The following is a 16119-nucleotide window of genomic DNA, read 5'->3' on the forward strand; positions in this document are numbered from 1 at the left end:
TCTGGCATAATAGCCTGGCAGATAGAAAACTGATTGTCAAAGACACTATGCAAGCTACGGCCTACCCTCTGGAAGACACTTCTGGGACCTCTCATGTTGTCATGGCTTTATCTCACTGTTGACAAAGCTTTAGGCTACCGTTTCAAACAGCAGCATGAATTAACAACCTACTAAAAGGAAGAGTCATGTTTTATCACCCCAGAGAGGCTTGAGGACCTACATGGTGGTACAACTATGATCCCAATACTTGGGAGGCTGAGGCAGGAGGATCATCAACTAACTCTGAGCCAAGACTATACAGCCAGACCCTATCTCCCCCACCAAAAAAAGAAAAACACAGAAAACTGGGAAATCAGGACTTACCACCTACCCATCAGTAGGACAAGCACTAATTCATTCAGTCACTCAAAGATATTGGTTGCAAATGTATAAAAATAGTAAAGCCCAAAATACAAGAATGTTGTAAGCCAGCATGATTTTATGATAATCTAGTATTCTGTCCCTGCTTGAAAATTGTGTGTGGCACAGCTGACCTCTATGAAACACGGCAGCACGGGCTGTCTTCTGACACTATGCTATCCTAACTTCTGCAGCACCAGCTGTCTTCTGACACTATGCTATCCTAACTTCTGTGTGTTTCAGCCACCGTTTGTAATGGAGAAGTGGATTCTAGGGATAGTGGAGGATCAGACTGTGGAGTGCACGGTCACGTATGAGGTAAGCTCCTGAAGACAGAGGCAGAGTTCCACCCTCTGTTAGTGAGCCGGGATCTGTCTGGTCTCTCAGGGTGCTTACAGGTTAGTATGTGGGATTACTGGGAGGCAAATTACATACCGGCATGCATATGCAAAGATGAATGAGATTTCTCTAATGAAGTATTAGGAAGGAAAGACAACACAATAGAATTGGGGGTAATGCTTTTCCTATACTTTTATTAGATATCGATTGAACACTTTGTATATCCCATCTAATAATGTTAAAAGTGAGTAGAACTCACTTGGAAATAAGAGTTCAGGAGAGAAGATCAGTGACTGTTCAAAAGACCAGCACACATCCCAACTCTGGGGAGTTTATTGTTATCACCAAATTAATGGAGTCCATGAATTTTATATGAAAAGAAAAAAAAGTTACATTAAGAAAAGAAAACATGGGGGCTGAAGAGATGGTTAAAAGCTGGTCTTCCAGAGGTCCTGTGTTCAATTTCCAGCATCCACATGGTGGCTCACAGCCATCTGTAGTGGGATCTGATGCCCTCTTCTGGCATAAAGTTGTACGTGCAGATAGAGCACTCATACATAAATAAATAAACCTTTAAAAAAAACCATACTATTAAAATGTACACATTTGGCACTACCTGTCGACAGGGGTAGAAAATAACCCAGCCACAAATAAACCCTGTCAGAGAGTGAGAGGTGAACATGGTTGGTTGCGTGGTCAGAGAAGAGCCATACGGACGCCAAGTGCAAGTCCCTAGGACACAGAGAACAAGGATGAAGCCAGACGGGTGGGCAAGGTCAGATCTGGGCACCCAGTAAGAACTCACTATGAGCATGGTAGGAAGTCAGTAGAGTCATTTTAAGCCTTAAAGGGAACCCGATTGTGTTGTAAAAATCAAGATCTTCTGTACAATACAAAACAGTTAGCAATACCTTACACTTTTGTTTAAGAGAGATTTAAAGTTTCATGTCTTTTTACCATTTAAAATTTTATTTATTTTATATTTAATAATAAAATTAAATTATATTTGTTAAATCATATTTAACATTATAAAATATCTCTCTGAAAATATATTTCAACTCTGATTTAACAGAGTGACGTCAGATCTCCGAAACTCACCAAGCATGTTCACTGCATTCAGTGGAGTAGAACGAAGCCTCAGGATGAAGTGAAAGCGGTCCAGCTTGCCATCCAGACGTTATTCTCCAACTCGGACGGCAACCCTGGCAGCAGATCTGACTCAAGTAAGTTAGTGTCGGAGCACAGCACGTGCGCCTGAGTCCAGAAGGTTGGCTATGCCATGCCCACCACAGAGGTGAGAGCCAAGCCACGTGTGCCTGCCTGAGTCCAGAAGGTTGGCTATGCCCTGCCCACCACAGAGGTGAGAGCCAGGCCACGTGTGCCTGACTGAGTCCAGAAGGTTGGCTATGCCCTGCCCACCATGGAGGTGAGAGCCAGGCCACATGTGCCTGACTGAGTCCAGAAGGTTGGCTATGCCCTGCCCACCACGGAGGTGAGAGCCAGGCAGCGTGTGGCTCAGCTGTCTGACAGTACTTCCCTCTCAGTTTTCTAATATTGCTTTTTCAAAGTGTGTCTTAAGTTTTGAGAACGTCATACGTATGTACAGTGCACTTTAATCATATTCACCCATTAATATTGTTTTTATAAATAGATTATAGAGTTGTATTTGTAGACATAAATGTAAATGTGAGCACATTGCCCAGATTTAATATCTGGATAACTCGAATGATGGAAAGTAGTTTCGCTACATTGCAATGGCAAAAACATCTGCTTGTTTAGTTCCTAAAAGTCTTGTAGCTAACATTCCTACAAAGCCACCGCTGTGACCAGTATTTCTTGTCTTTGCTTTTTCATTCTGGCAGAGTCTTGTGTGACCCTGGCTGGCCTGGAATGGTTTTCATAGAGCTGAGAATGACCTTGAACTTCTGATTCATCAGGCTCTGCCTCGAAAGTGCTAGAATTACAGGCGTGGGCCACCACACGCAGTTTGATGGGTGCCGGGGATGGAGTCAGGGCTTTCCGTACGCTTGGCAAACACACTACCAACCCAGATACATCTCTAGCCACAAGTACTTCATGAGTCTCGAACACCAGTAACAAAACACAGCAATGATGGAGGAAGGGAACTGGGGAGGGGAAGAGAAGGATGAACAAAACAAGAGTAACGTAGGAACGGAGATGACAGGTTCAGCAAGACAGCTCAGCATACAAAGGCCCACAAGCCTGAATGACTCTTTCTTATATGTGGTTCTCTAGTCTCTAGAGACTTCATGGCATGTGTTGTTTCCCCCCACACACACACACATACACAATAAATACATGTTTTTTTAAAATTTAAGAGAAAATTTCTCTTTGCTGAGAAATTTAAAGTAAAGAGAAAAAATTTAATGTACATGATAAATAATGGTGATAGTAATTTTAAAAATTGAGAAAAGCATTGAAGGTCAGCTGACTGGTGAGGAAATTGATCATTATTTGGTGAACTCAAGCAAAGGTTCTTACTCCCTACTTGTAGGCTCGGAACTCTAATAACTGCAGGACCAAGACAAGCTCACAAGTATGTTGAAGGTGCTCAGATACAAAGTCATATGCAGTTCCTTCTTACCCACGAGACACCCCACAAAGCATAGCAGAAATGCAGCCTTACTAGTCAGCACTTCTTCCTCTCCAAGAGAAGAGTACTTTTGCGACAGCATACCAGAGGGCTCTTTGTCAGGCATAGAGACAAAGACAGGACTCTAACCTATTGTCCCCAGTGGCAAGTGTCACTGAATTCTGACAGCCTGGCCCTTATGTTGACCACTGTAAGGCCTGACTTGCCACGCAGGACAAATATCCTTAAATAGCCACCAGCCAGGGTAGACAAAAGCCATCAGCAAACTGTTTAACATCATGCCAGGTCTGACCACCTTTGTCAACAGAGTTGGTTTGGTTATACTGTTTTGCAAATAACCATCAGGGTACAGTGTTACTGTTAAGATAAGGGCGCAAGCCGGGCTATGGTGGTGCACACCTTTAATCCCAGCACTCGGAAGGCAGAGGCAGGAGGATCTCTGTGAGTTCGAGGCCAGCCTGGTCTACAAGAGCTAGTTCCAGGGCAGGCAACAAAGCGACAGAGAAACCCTGTTTGGAAAAACAACACCAAAAAAGATAGGGGTGCACAAGTGGGACCCTGGCAGGACCCACTGCAGGTGGGGACAGCAGCTGGTGACAGAATAGTCCATGCAGAGAGAGCTTGAGTGTGGAGTTTGTTGAGGAGAGGGTAGGGGAGGGGAGGGGAGAAACACAGAGACAGAGAGAGACAGAGAGGCAGAGAGGGGGAGAGAGGGAAGAAAGAGAGAAGAAAGTGGTAGAAAGACCTAGACTAGCTTGCCTCCTGGGAAGAGAAGTTAAGAGTGGGTGGAGTTTGTCTCTTAAAGGGACCCTTGCGCCTGTGTCCAGCCAGAACTGCTTGCCAAGCAGAGGGATGACTGCCAGGTTTCCAAGGGGCGCCAGAATACTAACATTTACCACCAGGTTAGGCTTGGCATTTTGTCAGTACCTTTAGCTACAAGCACAGCACACAGTCAGGCTTTTCAGGGTTTGTTATTTTGCTGAGATTATTCTACATAGTAGGTCTGGCTCTATGCTCCTCTCATGCAACTACTTCTAAACCCCTTTATGTTTAAGTCTGTGTATGTTACCTGGTATGTCTGCTATGATCCTTTCCATACTTCATTTAGCTGGCGTGGCAGCTTACCCCTGTAGTAAAGCAGGCAGACCAGTCAGTGCAAGGTCAAGGTCATCACAGGCTACAGAGTGTGTTCTCAGAGTGAGACCAAGAGGAAAGGCCTTCTAACACTAATGTTTGTAGGGCACGTTTTACTTCTATAGGGTTTTATAACTACCATCCTGTTTCACCCTTTTAACCACCCCCATGAATCCTGTTCTCCTGTATTTCCTCTTCTGTGAGGCTCTTCTTCCCATTTCCAAATTCGTATTACACAAAAGGGCTTCCAATGACTTCTAAGTTTTACATGACTCAAATCCTACCATGTCACCAAATAAACATTTGTTTTAATCACTCTCAGTTCCAGATCCCTGTGGTAACACTGGCGGAAGTACTTCCTCCATGCATGCGCCCACAGCCAATGAACTGTACCACCAGGACGTGATGGTGGCAGATAGCAGGGCACAAGGCTGGGGTTGGGGGTTGGTTGTGAGGACATCCCCATTGTGACAATAGCGTTCCTTTCCCCAAACAGGACTCTGCCCAGACCCCAAATAGATGTACTTTGCATCTTCTAAGCAGGATCTTTAAGAAACAGTAAATTATTCTTCTGGAAGAGTGTACTGGAAAAGTCAGCACCTTCTACTTCCGGCTGAACTTGCTCCAGACTCATTCCCTCTGAAAAGCTGCATCTGGCTTCCTTCAATTTTCAGCCTGTGTCTCTCCCTTCTGTCTCCCTCCACACTCCTTTGACTCACTTTTCCAATGGGATGGGAAGACTCCAGATCTCCTGCTAGATCAGTCACACCCTATTTTGCCTGCCAGTAACAGAAAACCCAGCTTCACCTGGCTTATCTCAGGGGGTCTCACAGTTTGGTCCTGCAATGTCCTCTGTGAACCTGTCAGAGATGCTCACCCTCCCACCCATCTCCAGATGTACCGAAGCAGATGTTCTAGGTCTAGAACCAGCAGTCTGCATTTTAAGGAACCCTCTGAAGTCCCTCAAACACTGATTTAAATGAATAAAATGCATTGCCTTCCATTGCTAAAAGTCCAAAGGTGCTAGGCTCTGAATGCAATACGACAAGCAAGTTTGACTATGGAGTCTTAAAGGACGGCCTCTTCCTTTCCTGTCGTCATCCTCGCTGTACTGGCGTTGCCTACAGCCTCGCTGCTGAGTCTGCTGCCCTGGAAACACAGTGATGCCCTGAAGGCACCAGGTGTCAGTCCTGACCTCCTCTCCTATTTAGTAGAAATGCCTTCCTGGAATCCAGGCAACTACCCCACACCAATTCTGCTTTGCACGGAACGACAATATGTCCTTTGCTGCCAACTATATATCTGTGGTGGGCAGAAGAGGCCTAGCTTCCCTTGGCACACATGGCTGCAGACAGGAGCTCAAACTCAGGCCTCTTGGAAGCTAAACTCGTAGAGAAGTGGCAGTTTAGGAAGACGGTGCTGCGATACTGTATCATTCCTTGGAGATGAGGTTCCTAATACAGTTAGAATCACGGCAGCAGAAATAGAAAACCACATTATGTATTCTTAATGACAATTTACCGGTCTGCCCAAGGGTTCGTGGCAGTAAAGAGAAAGGTCTATATACCTAGCCTGAAACTTCCATGCATGGCAATGCTTGGCACGCCCCCCAAGCAGCCCGGAGATTGATTTCCTGAGCCAGGCTTATGAATTAGGCATTCAGTTTTGTGGCATGGAAGATGCTCATTTCCATTTCCCCTGCAGGTGCGGACTGCCAGTGGTTAGACACCCTGCGCTTGCGGCAGATTGCATCCCACACTTCTCTACAGCGTTCCCAGAGCAACCCCATCCTGGGGTCCCCTTTCTTCTCATACTTTGCCAACCAAGATTCCTATGCCGCCGCGGTGAGGCGCACCCAGACGCCCGTCAAGTACCAGCAGATCACACCCATCAACCCTTCCAGGAGCTCCTCCCCGACGCAGTACGGGCTCACCAAAAACTTCTCCTCCCTGCACCTCAACTCCAGGGACAGCGGCTTCTCCAGCCTCAACACCGACAGCTCCTCTGAGAGGGGCCGCTACTCAGACCGCAGCAGAAACAAATACGGCCGCGGGAGTGCATCCCTCAACTCTTCCCCCAGGGGAAGGTACGGGGGCAAAAGTCAGCATTCCGCACCTTCACGAGAAAGGTATTCTGGAAAGTACTACAGGGTGCCCCAGCCAGCACTGAACACTCATCAGTCCCCTGACTTCAAGAGGAACCCGAATGACCGTCGTGAGCCCAGGACCATCCCCGGGATGCCTCTGCACCCCGAGGCTGCCTCCAGAGGAGGCGAAGAGGAGAGCAGGGTGAGCGAAGGGGGATGGACTAAAGTGGAGAACCGGAAGAAGACACACAGGCAACTTCCGGCCAAGAGTGGCAAGGAGAGAACCCGGGGCAACTACCGCGGGCGGAGGAACTTTTGATGATTTGAATCAGATGGGCTTTTCCAAGCGGGTTTTGCGGTGGTTTGTGCAATAGACTTTTGGTAACAAGACATCTTCAGATTTCAGAAACCAAAAAAGACTAGTTTCGGGGCTAGGAAACACCTTTTAATTGAAAGGACAACCAAAGCAGGGCCACAATTATACCCGTTGGTTTTCTAGTGGTGGCGATTAGACCTGACCATAACTGTCTATGTTTCGTACCCTGAATTAATATTGAAACAGGAAGGGCTGTGCCATTAATTCCATGCTGGACAGGTTCTCCCTAGCCAACTTGACTAGGATAAAGCTAGCTAGTGTGGGCCACGGAAATATCAAATTTCTAGATGAAAACAGGACATGTCTTATTTTCCCTTTCATCTATGGTCCCAAGAATACTCCGCAAGGCACTGTGGCTGATCCTTTATTTAAAATGTGGACATTTTGTTCATCGTGAGTTTTTTGCGTTGATTTAACTACTGCGATAAAAAAATATATCATTTATCTTTATTGTTGAGGGATATTTTTTAAATGCCTCCCTAAATTTTGTGCCCAAGGCAAGTGAGTCACTCATCTCAACCCTGTTAGTATTTATTTTAGTGAGATATTCGTGTTTCTGTCGTGGTCAGAACTGAAGTGATTTGGCTTGTCATTTTTAGGTAATAAAAAAGATGGTTAAAGTTAATGTTGACTGTATGGTATTTATTGAGGCTCATCAGACAAAAGGTCTGAGTGGCCTGGAGATTTGTGACTGCTTCCTTTCCTGAGCTCCCAGGACTCTGGTTGGGTGTTAGTTCCCACCTTCACCAAAGAAGGAGCAAGGAGGGGGGAAACAGTCCGTACAGCATCCTTGGGATGTCAGAACTCTAAAAACCTTAAAAAAAAAAAAAAAAAACAGATGGAGCAGGATATACCATCTCAGGCTAAAATCCAGGGAAATTACCATTAGCCTTGTTAGAGCAAGACAATAAATCCCAGCCTTGCAGCCAGTCGGCATGGAGCAGCGGGGAGTTAAGAGGAGGCTGCATGGAGCAGCGGGGAGTTAAGAGGAGGCTGCGTGTAGTCTAGAGCCGGAAGCTTGTGACACACAAGAATACGAGGATGGGATATACAGCACTGTGAAATGCTTCCTGATTTGCAAATCAGAAAGTCAGGTTGGCAACAAACCTGTTGTGTGTCACATAGATAAATGTTACCCTCAGTATGCTAAGATTCTTTTCAGTACTCATTGGCACTAAACACTAGGTGCCCTTTGGTCTCTCCGGGATTCTGGATGCCCCGTGGGGCTCCAGATGAGTCATGGGTGTTCTATAGGGTTGTATTCTCTTCTTATGTTAGAGAAAGCAGGCTGATTCATTGTATGTGTACACACTCCAATGCAGTACGTGGGGTCTGCTGGGATCATCAAGGATCTTGTAGCATCAAAGTCGAGACGGTAGGAAAATAACTTTCATTGACAAGGGAAACGTCATGGCCCAAAATTGATTCGGCAACTTGATTTTATTGACCATCTGCACTAACTCACAAGCAAAGCAAGGGGTGTGCAAATCAAGATCATTTTGGTGGTTATGCAGTACTCATGTTCATCATGGCGGACCAACTCGTAAAGCTCCTACTCTTCCTCTTCTCCCCGCCTTCATATCAAGCCAAGCCTGTCTCCAGTTCTTTTTTCCCTTTGGCCTTTCTTCATGTTCGAACAACAGCAACAAAAAGTGTTTGAGCAAAGTGCTATCTTTATATGCTGTTTCCAAATAGGCAGTCCATTATTAGAGAATTTTTGGATAAACAGCTGGATGCTGTCTTGAATCAGTCACTCTGAAAGGAACAGCAAGCGCGGTGTGAGTCGGTACAGCAAATACACAGTGTGGGGAAGCGGTGACACGTCCCATTTAAAAGGTGTTGTGCAAATGACCCGTTGGTGTCATGCTCCTCGCCACCATCTTGCTTTTGTGGATCCCGAGTTAGAAAATCCAAACTGGCATTAAAGTGACGGCATGTTCTCAGCCTTCTTTTGTACAGTGGTTGAGCATACAAAAAAAAGTTACTGCAGCAGCCCAACAAACTGACCACTTTGTAATGTCTCATGGAAAAATACTTGTCAGCATTGATGCTTCCAGTCAAAATCAAAACAAGAACAGCTGCAGTCTGGTTTTGGGTTGTAAAGAAACAGAAGAGTTGGATGTGCTTTTCTGGCTTGGCGCTCTCTCTCTCTCTCTCTCTCTCTCTCTCTCTCTCTCTCTCTCTCTGCTGCTTACTCATCAAACATAATTTGCCAGGTTAGAAGACGAATGTAAGTTAAAAGCAGAACAGAATTAACAGGACATGTATCATCAAATTAACTGGTAAAACAGAAATGTAAAAAAATAGCAGCCTAGGGTTTAGTTACATACTTAGCATCCGGAAGGCCTTGGGTTCAGTTCTCAAAACAAGCAACAAAGTGAATCATTTTCCAACAGTCAGGAAATGTGTTAGCTGGAAGAGGCTGAGGTTAGGGCAGACGGGAAAATTTCTAGGTAAGAACTTAAGGTATAGCACGTAGCAGGACACATGCATTCACAAGTGAGCAGACCAATAATTGTTTTCATCTGGTTCACAGCGAATGTGAAAAATTAAACAACAATGTCCTTTCAATGATAGAGAGTGAACTTTAGGTCAGTAAAATCTACCTGGGAACTCTACCTTCACTACCTTTCCCAGCGCAGTGGTACCAAAGCAGTTTATCGGCTCCCTAATACCCTTCTCTGCAATATATATTACCTGAGCAAGTTGGTACAGAGGTGGAATGCTTCTGCAGGAAATTGGGTTAAGGAACTTCCTGCAAAAGCCAGCTCCTGGTTGGAGTTGGGCAAAGTAGAAGCAAAAGTTTCAAATACATAAAATATGTTCCTTGTAAACTTTAAATTATATATTAAACCCATGGGAAAAAACCCATTCTGAGGGAAACCGATAATATCAAAGAGCCAAGGAAAGGGCTCACTTGCTGCTCAAGCCTGACAGTGAGACAGCACTGCAAACTTGGTGTGCACACGATGAGGTGAAAAGCAGCGAATGGCCCAGGAGCTCGAGGGCTGGCCAGCCTAGAGAACAAGGGGAGGCAAAGAAATGAGAGACTTCTTGACATGAAGTGGAAAGTGAGGACCGACTGTTGAATGTTATCCTCTGACCACCACGCTCATGCCTTGTCAGGTACATGCCCTCACTCATTCACACACAACATACATAACACACACACACACACACACACACACACACACACACAGAGAAATGATCAATATGTTATACCACAAAGGAAATTAAATAGATAAAAATATTTACTCTGTATTTGTATTAACAAAACCATTGGTCAATATTTATCTAACTGATCTAATTATCTATAAAAACAGCATCAAAGTATCCTGGGGTCAGAACAGAGTGGTCAGAATATCCAGGAGTTCAACATGGCAAGGCTGAAACGTCTTCAAAGTACTCTGATTCCACTGTGCCTCTTCCAAGGCAGAGGTCCCAAAATAATTTATAAACTTCTCAGGAGCCATCTTCCACAGAGTCTTCCACCTCAACAGGTTGGTACAGATGTGGTATGCTCCGGAACTCTGGCTCCAGAAACTGATGTCATGAGCTGCCAGGGCTTGGTTGTGTGAACTTGTCCGGAATGGAGCATCAATTAATTCTGAAATTACAGAGACTGCACTTTAGGAGCCTTAAACAATGTCTTGCTATTGTTGAATTTAAGAACTACCTTGAGTCCCGGCTGCCCCGAGGAGATGAGAGCTCAGGCCTAGGCCTAGCTCCTCTGGTCCACCTGCCAGTTCTGCGACTGCCTTATGAGGTGACTGACATGGCAAAGAGCCAAACCCACTGCAGAGAGTTTCCAGTTACTCATGCCAGTGGCTTCTTTCTCACCCTCTTACCTAACCAGTGGTCATGCCTGACCAAGCCACCACAGTTCAAAACTGGAGGCTTCTCCAACCTCTGTTCACAGCTAAAGTTCAGCCCTGATAACTCAGTCTACCGGAGGAGTCCCTTTCCTACCAACAGCTGTGTTTCTCTCAGCCCTCGGAGTCCGGCTGAGAGAAAAGATTTGAGCAAAACCTTCACATAGGCCACCCTCTGTCAAAGCTCACATAAGCAGAACAGTAATCACCAGCAAGGCCCACCCAAAGGGACATAGGGATCCACTGAGTGTGCAAAGTACACAGCTGTGGTGGTGGTGATCATGTGACCAAGCTCTTGCCCCTCTTCTGTATTGCACTTCCTCGGGCCCTCAGGGACTCACTCAGGCATCCCATTCAGCCACGCAAATTAGCCACCCTTTTGTCTGTTAACTTCGAAACTTTGTACACCAACCCACTTCCTCAGGCAGCCTGAGCCTGCAGCAGAAAGGTTGCTCTCTGTCGGGAGTGTTCCATGATCTCCAGCCGCCCCCCTGTCCTGCCCTGCTTGGCAACACAGTCACATATATCGATCTCTCTATTGGAATTTTCCCCAGGTCTGTCTGCATTTGCTTGCATGGCTAGGCTGTGAGATGCATGGTCATATCATATATTATATATTGTATATTGTTACATATTATACTATATTAATTATTGTATCTTGGTCACTAATAGAGCTTTTAAACAATACTCAATTTATTAAGTGTGTGGAATGGTAACTAACATGGCTACCAGACCTTCAAATCCTCTAAATTCTTGTTCTGATTACACACTCATCGAGTGTCATTAATAGAGCCTCCAAACCAAAAAGTAGATCTAGTGTTAAAGCAGCTGCCTTTCTAATATCATCTACATCCATCTCTTGAGAACTTGCACACGAGTCTGCCCCTGAACACAACCCCAAGATGAGACATCGGTTATGTTCTGGGCCATATTTACTAGGAGTCACTTCTGGGTGTCCTGAGGCCTTCACAGGAAAGAACAACCTGGTTTTCTCAAAATGCTTCTCCTTGCCTTGGAGGAAACTGGATTCATGTTTGTTTGGAAGTTGTACACTCAGCATAGTACTCTGAGTGCCGGCTTTCAGTTACTTTCACAGGAGGGACAAAGAACAAAGATACTGCGTGTATGGTACCCAGAACTATGCACAAACCCTGCCCCTGGCAGTTATCCTTACCCGTCCCAGGTCCTAAGCCCACTCTAAGGGCCTCACAATGCCTATTCTCACTGAGGCTGGGGAGGTTTTATGTTGATCAGGACAATTCAAGATTTGTCAGCTGGTTGTGCCTGATTATCAAGATGTCCAAACTGGCTCCTTTGCTATGTGTAAGCAATTTAATTTTGAGCCTAATTTTAATCTGCTTTACACTGTATGTCTGCATCTGCTGTGTTAAAGCCATCATTAGCATTTAAAGGGAAAACTAACGGTATTGATCACTCTTATTAAAACCAAACAACTGTACAGCCAAGAGAATGAGCAGGCTCTCCAGCCACTGCAGCCCCAGCCAAAGTCGATGTCCTCAAAACATCAACACAGATGGAAAATGTGACATCAAAGCAGGGGTGTGACATCTGCAAGGGGCACTTAAAACTTGCCACCCCACCCCAGATCCCCAGCTTCTGATCTTCTTGAAAACAGCCAGCTTCATTTGTTTCTGAACTCCTTACATGTCTTCCAGCTAACAAACAATGGCTTCTTGATAGGCTTTGGTGCGTGAATACATCTAAGAAAGGTTAAGAATCCTTTGTATTATATAAATGTCCCTTGGGAGCAATCACATCTTTATTACAGACCTTGCAATAGCTTTGGATTGCTGTGTAACAAATGTCCCCCAAGAATAACTTAAATCTTTATGATCCCATATGGTTTCTATGGGTCAAAAATTCAGGAGTGGCCTTGATGGCTGGTTCTGTTTTTTGAGACAGGGTCTTTATCTTAGAGGGTTTTGTTTTGTTTTGTTCTGTTGCTGTGAAAAGACACCATGACCACAGCAACTCTTATAAGGAAAACATTTAATTGAGAGACTTGCTTACAATTTGGAGGTTCAGTCCGTTATTATCATGCCAGGGAGCATGACGGCATGCAGGCAGATGTGGTGCTGGAGGAATTGCTGAAAGTCCTATATCTTGCAGGCAACAGGAATTTGACTGACAGTCACACTGAAGGCAACTTGAGCAAAAGAGACCTCAAGCTTCGCCCCCACAGTGACACACTTCCTCTAACAAGGCCACACCTCCGAATAGTGCCATTTTCTTTGGGGGCCATTTTCTTCCAAACCACCACAGTCTTGCTGTTTCTTACACTCCTGGAACTGAATTTAGTCCAGGGTGGCCTTGAACTTGTGATCCCGCTGCCTCAGCCTCTAGAATGTCTCACTGCACGTGTCTCATCATGCTGGGCTGCTCTGAGATTTTGAAGAAGTACCAATAGAGGGTTGATCGAGTTGCATTCCTATGAAGGAGGCAGGAGAAGCTGCTTTCAAGATGGTCTCTCTAATGGTACTGGTTGTTGGCAAAATGCCTCAGTTTCTCCTTGTGTATGTCTTTCCACAAGCTCTAAACACTTGTGGTATAGTGACTGGATTCTTAGGAGAGAGCTACCCAAGAGGCTAAGGACAGACACACTATATTTTTTGCTTGGTTTCAGAACCCTTGCCAAGTTCTTTATGGACTATCTTGCTGCTTGCACAGGTTAACCTTGTTCAGTCTCAAAGGAAGAAAACACCGGGCAGTGAAAGTCCTTGGAAGGTCATTTCGTAAGCTGACTACCACGGACACCCATGGTCTCCATATTCCCCTTTGTAATTTGAATCTTAATTTTGTCTCTTTTGCTTGTTTTACATTTTCCACAATCTATAAGTTAAATGTGAGCATAGTTCATTTGGACACAGAACAGGAAGAGCTAGTACCCTGGACTTGGATTTCTCAGTCTCCAGAACTATAAGAAACGGAAGAACCAGCCTGCCTCCATCTTGGGCTTGAAAGCTATCTTATAATAAAGACAAACTAGGTTCATTCCTGTCTATGATTAAATCTGTTTCTCAAGGGTTAGACTATGCCCTTCTTGTAATCTAGCTACAGATGGTTCTGCACTGCCTGTTCCAGAAATGGCAGTCATGTCTTTGTTTCAAAAAAGTTAATAACTGTCTTGCAACGTTACCTTTGTTTCAGAAGGGTTGCTATGGTTACCTTGTTATGCCTGCCTGTTCTTATGACCACCTTGCAATCAAGTGTTTGTTTCAGGAGGTCATTATGATTAACTTGTTATGCTTATGTTCTGCTCCTGCATCCCCACCTATTTTGCCTGCCAAATCTCCATTTGGAAAGCTCCACCCCTGAGTTATAAAAAGCTTTGTCCTCCTCACATCCAACGCTGACTTCTCAAACACCATCTTAGGGGGAGCAGCCCATGTACACAAATAAAAATGCCGGGCTGGAGAGATGGCTCAGAGGTTAAGAGAACTGGCTGCTCTTCCAGAGGTCCTGAGTTCAATTCCCAGCAACCACATGGTGGCTCACAACCATCTGTACTGACATCTGGTGCCCTCCTCTGGCATGCGGGCAGAGGCAGAATGTTGTATACATAATAAATAAATAAATCTTTAAAAATAAAATAAAATAAAATAAAAATGCCTCCTTTAATTAATTTGACTGTATGATTTGGGTCTGGTCTTTCTCCTCCAATCTTTGGATTAACAAATCAAACATTTCTTTTTTAGTCTATTTATTATTTGTATTTTATGTGCTTTGGTGTTTTGCCTGCATGTATATCTGTGTGAGGGTGTCAGATCCCCTGGAAAAAGGAGTTATAGATAGTTGTGAGCTGCATGTGCATGCTGGGAATTAAACCTGGGTCCTTTGGAAGAGCAACCAGTGCTTTTAACCACTGAGCTATCTCTCCAGCCCCAGAAATGTTCCTTTTTAGCAGCCTAATCTATGACAAAGGTTTGAACCCTAAAAATGGCTTTGACATTAGACTGAGGTGTGACTCAATGGTAAAGTATTTGCCTGGCATGTGCCAGGCCCTGGGCTGCATGGTTGCCAGTGAAAGAGACACTGTACCTGTTCAAACTCACAGAAGTAGTGCTTCTGATTATAGTTAGCATTTACTCACTGTATTGTGCCAAGCCTGTTCTAAATTCCTTCCTTGTTTAACCACCCAAACCTATAAATTAGATGCTATTATTGTCTCCATTTTCCACTTGAGGAGGTTAGCTATTTACCCAAAGTAATTAGAAGAAAAGAAGAACCATAAGAGGGTAGGACCCACAAAGACTAGAGAATGCCTCAGAATTTGAGGTGCCTGGGATGCTAAGCCCTGGCTCTGGTGTTATTCCATTGATGCAGTTGTCAGCTGTAGCCAACAGGGAAAGGACAAGAGGGTTGCAAAAGATATGACCCTGCTTTCTTCCTCCCAGAATTCTGTTTTGTCTACTCCGCCCACATAAGTTCTGCCCTATCAAAAGGCCAAGGCAGTCTCTTTATTCAACCAATGAAAACAACACACAAACAGAAGGACCTCCTACACTAGCCTAGGCTTGCTCCCAATTAGTTCTTGGAACTTAAATTGTTAATATTAATCTACATTCTACCCTGTAGCTCATTACTTTTCCTTAGTACCATATGTCCAACTTCCTCCACATCTCATTGGCAAATCTCCCACTCTCAGATTCTTCCCAGAGTTCCTATCTCTGCCCAGAAGTCCTGCCTGTCATCTCCTGCCTAGCTATTGGCCATTCAGCTCTTTATTAAACCAATCAGGTGTCTTAGGCAGGTGAGGTCAAACAGCAACACATCTCCACACAGTGTGACCAAACATCCTGCACACATACTAAAGGACATGAAGTCTCCACACCACCAGATGTGGTGGTTCCTGGCTATAATTTACCACTGAGATTGAGGCGGGAGGATCTTAAGTTCAAAGTCAGCCTGGAGTACACTATAGAGTAAGCCCTTGTCTCAAAACATGATGAAATGGCATTGATTTTGTTTACATTTAGTTTATGGATTCATCAGGGCGGTAAAACATTGAAAGACAACTGTAAATTACGACGCTTGTATTCTTTTTAGTGGTGGTGTTTAAGAAACATTTATAACCAGAGTAATAATACTTAGAGAATGTAATAATCTCTTTCTTCCAAACACTCCTTTACATTTTTTATTACATTTATTAATTTGTTTATGCAAAGGTGGGGGCAGGTTGTATATACCATGACAATTCTACCAAGTGAGTCCCAGGGATTGAACTCATGGCATTGGATTTGGCTGCAAACACCTTTACCTGCTGAGCCACCTTGCCAGC

At 44.6% G+C, this 16119-nt stretch overlaps 1 protein-coding gene across 1 annotated transcript in view; it reads left to right on the forward strand.

The window, feature by feature from the left end:
* Map3k20 (mitogen-activated protein kinase kinase kinase 20) overlaps nucleotides 1-7550 on the forward strand; it is a 154381-nt gene extending 146831 nt beyond the window's left edge. The window contains exons 18-20 of the mRNA XM_005346571.2: nucleotides 643-717; nucleotides 1811-1961; nucleotides 6191-7550. Coding sequence (XP_005346628.1) covers nucleotides 643-717; nucleotides 1811-1961; nucleotides 6191-6891 — 927 coding nt within the window. The 3' untranslated portion in view covers nucleotides 6892-7550. The remainder of the gene's footprint in view (nucleotides 1-642; nucleotides 718-1810; nucleotides 1962-6190) is intronic.
* The last annotated feature ends 8569 nt before the right edge of the window (nucleotides 7551-16119 follow it).

The sequence above is a fragment of the Microtus ochrogaster genome, chromosome 4 (genome assembly GCF_000317375.1).
Source record: "Microtus ochrogaster isolate Prairie Vole_2 chromosome 4, MicOch1.0, whole genome shotgun sequence".
Lineage (NCBI taxonomy): Eukaryota > Metazoa > Chordata > Mammalia > Rodentia > Cricetidae > Microtus > Microtus ochrogaster.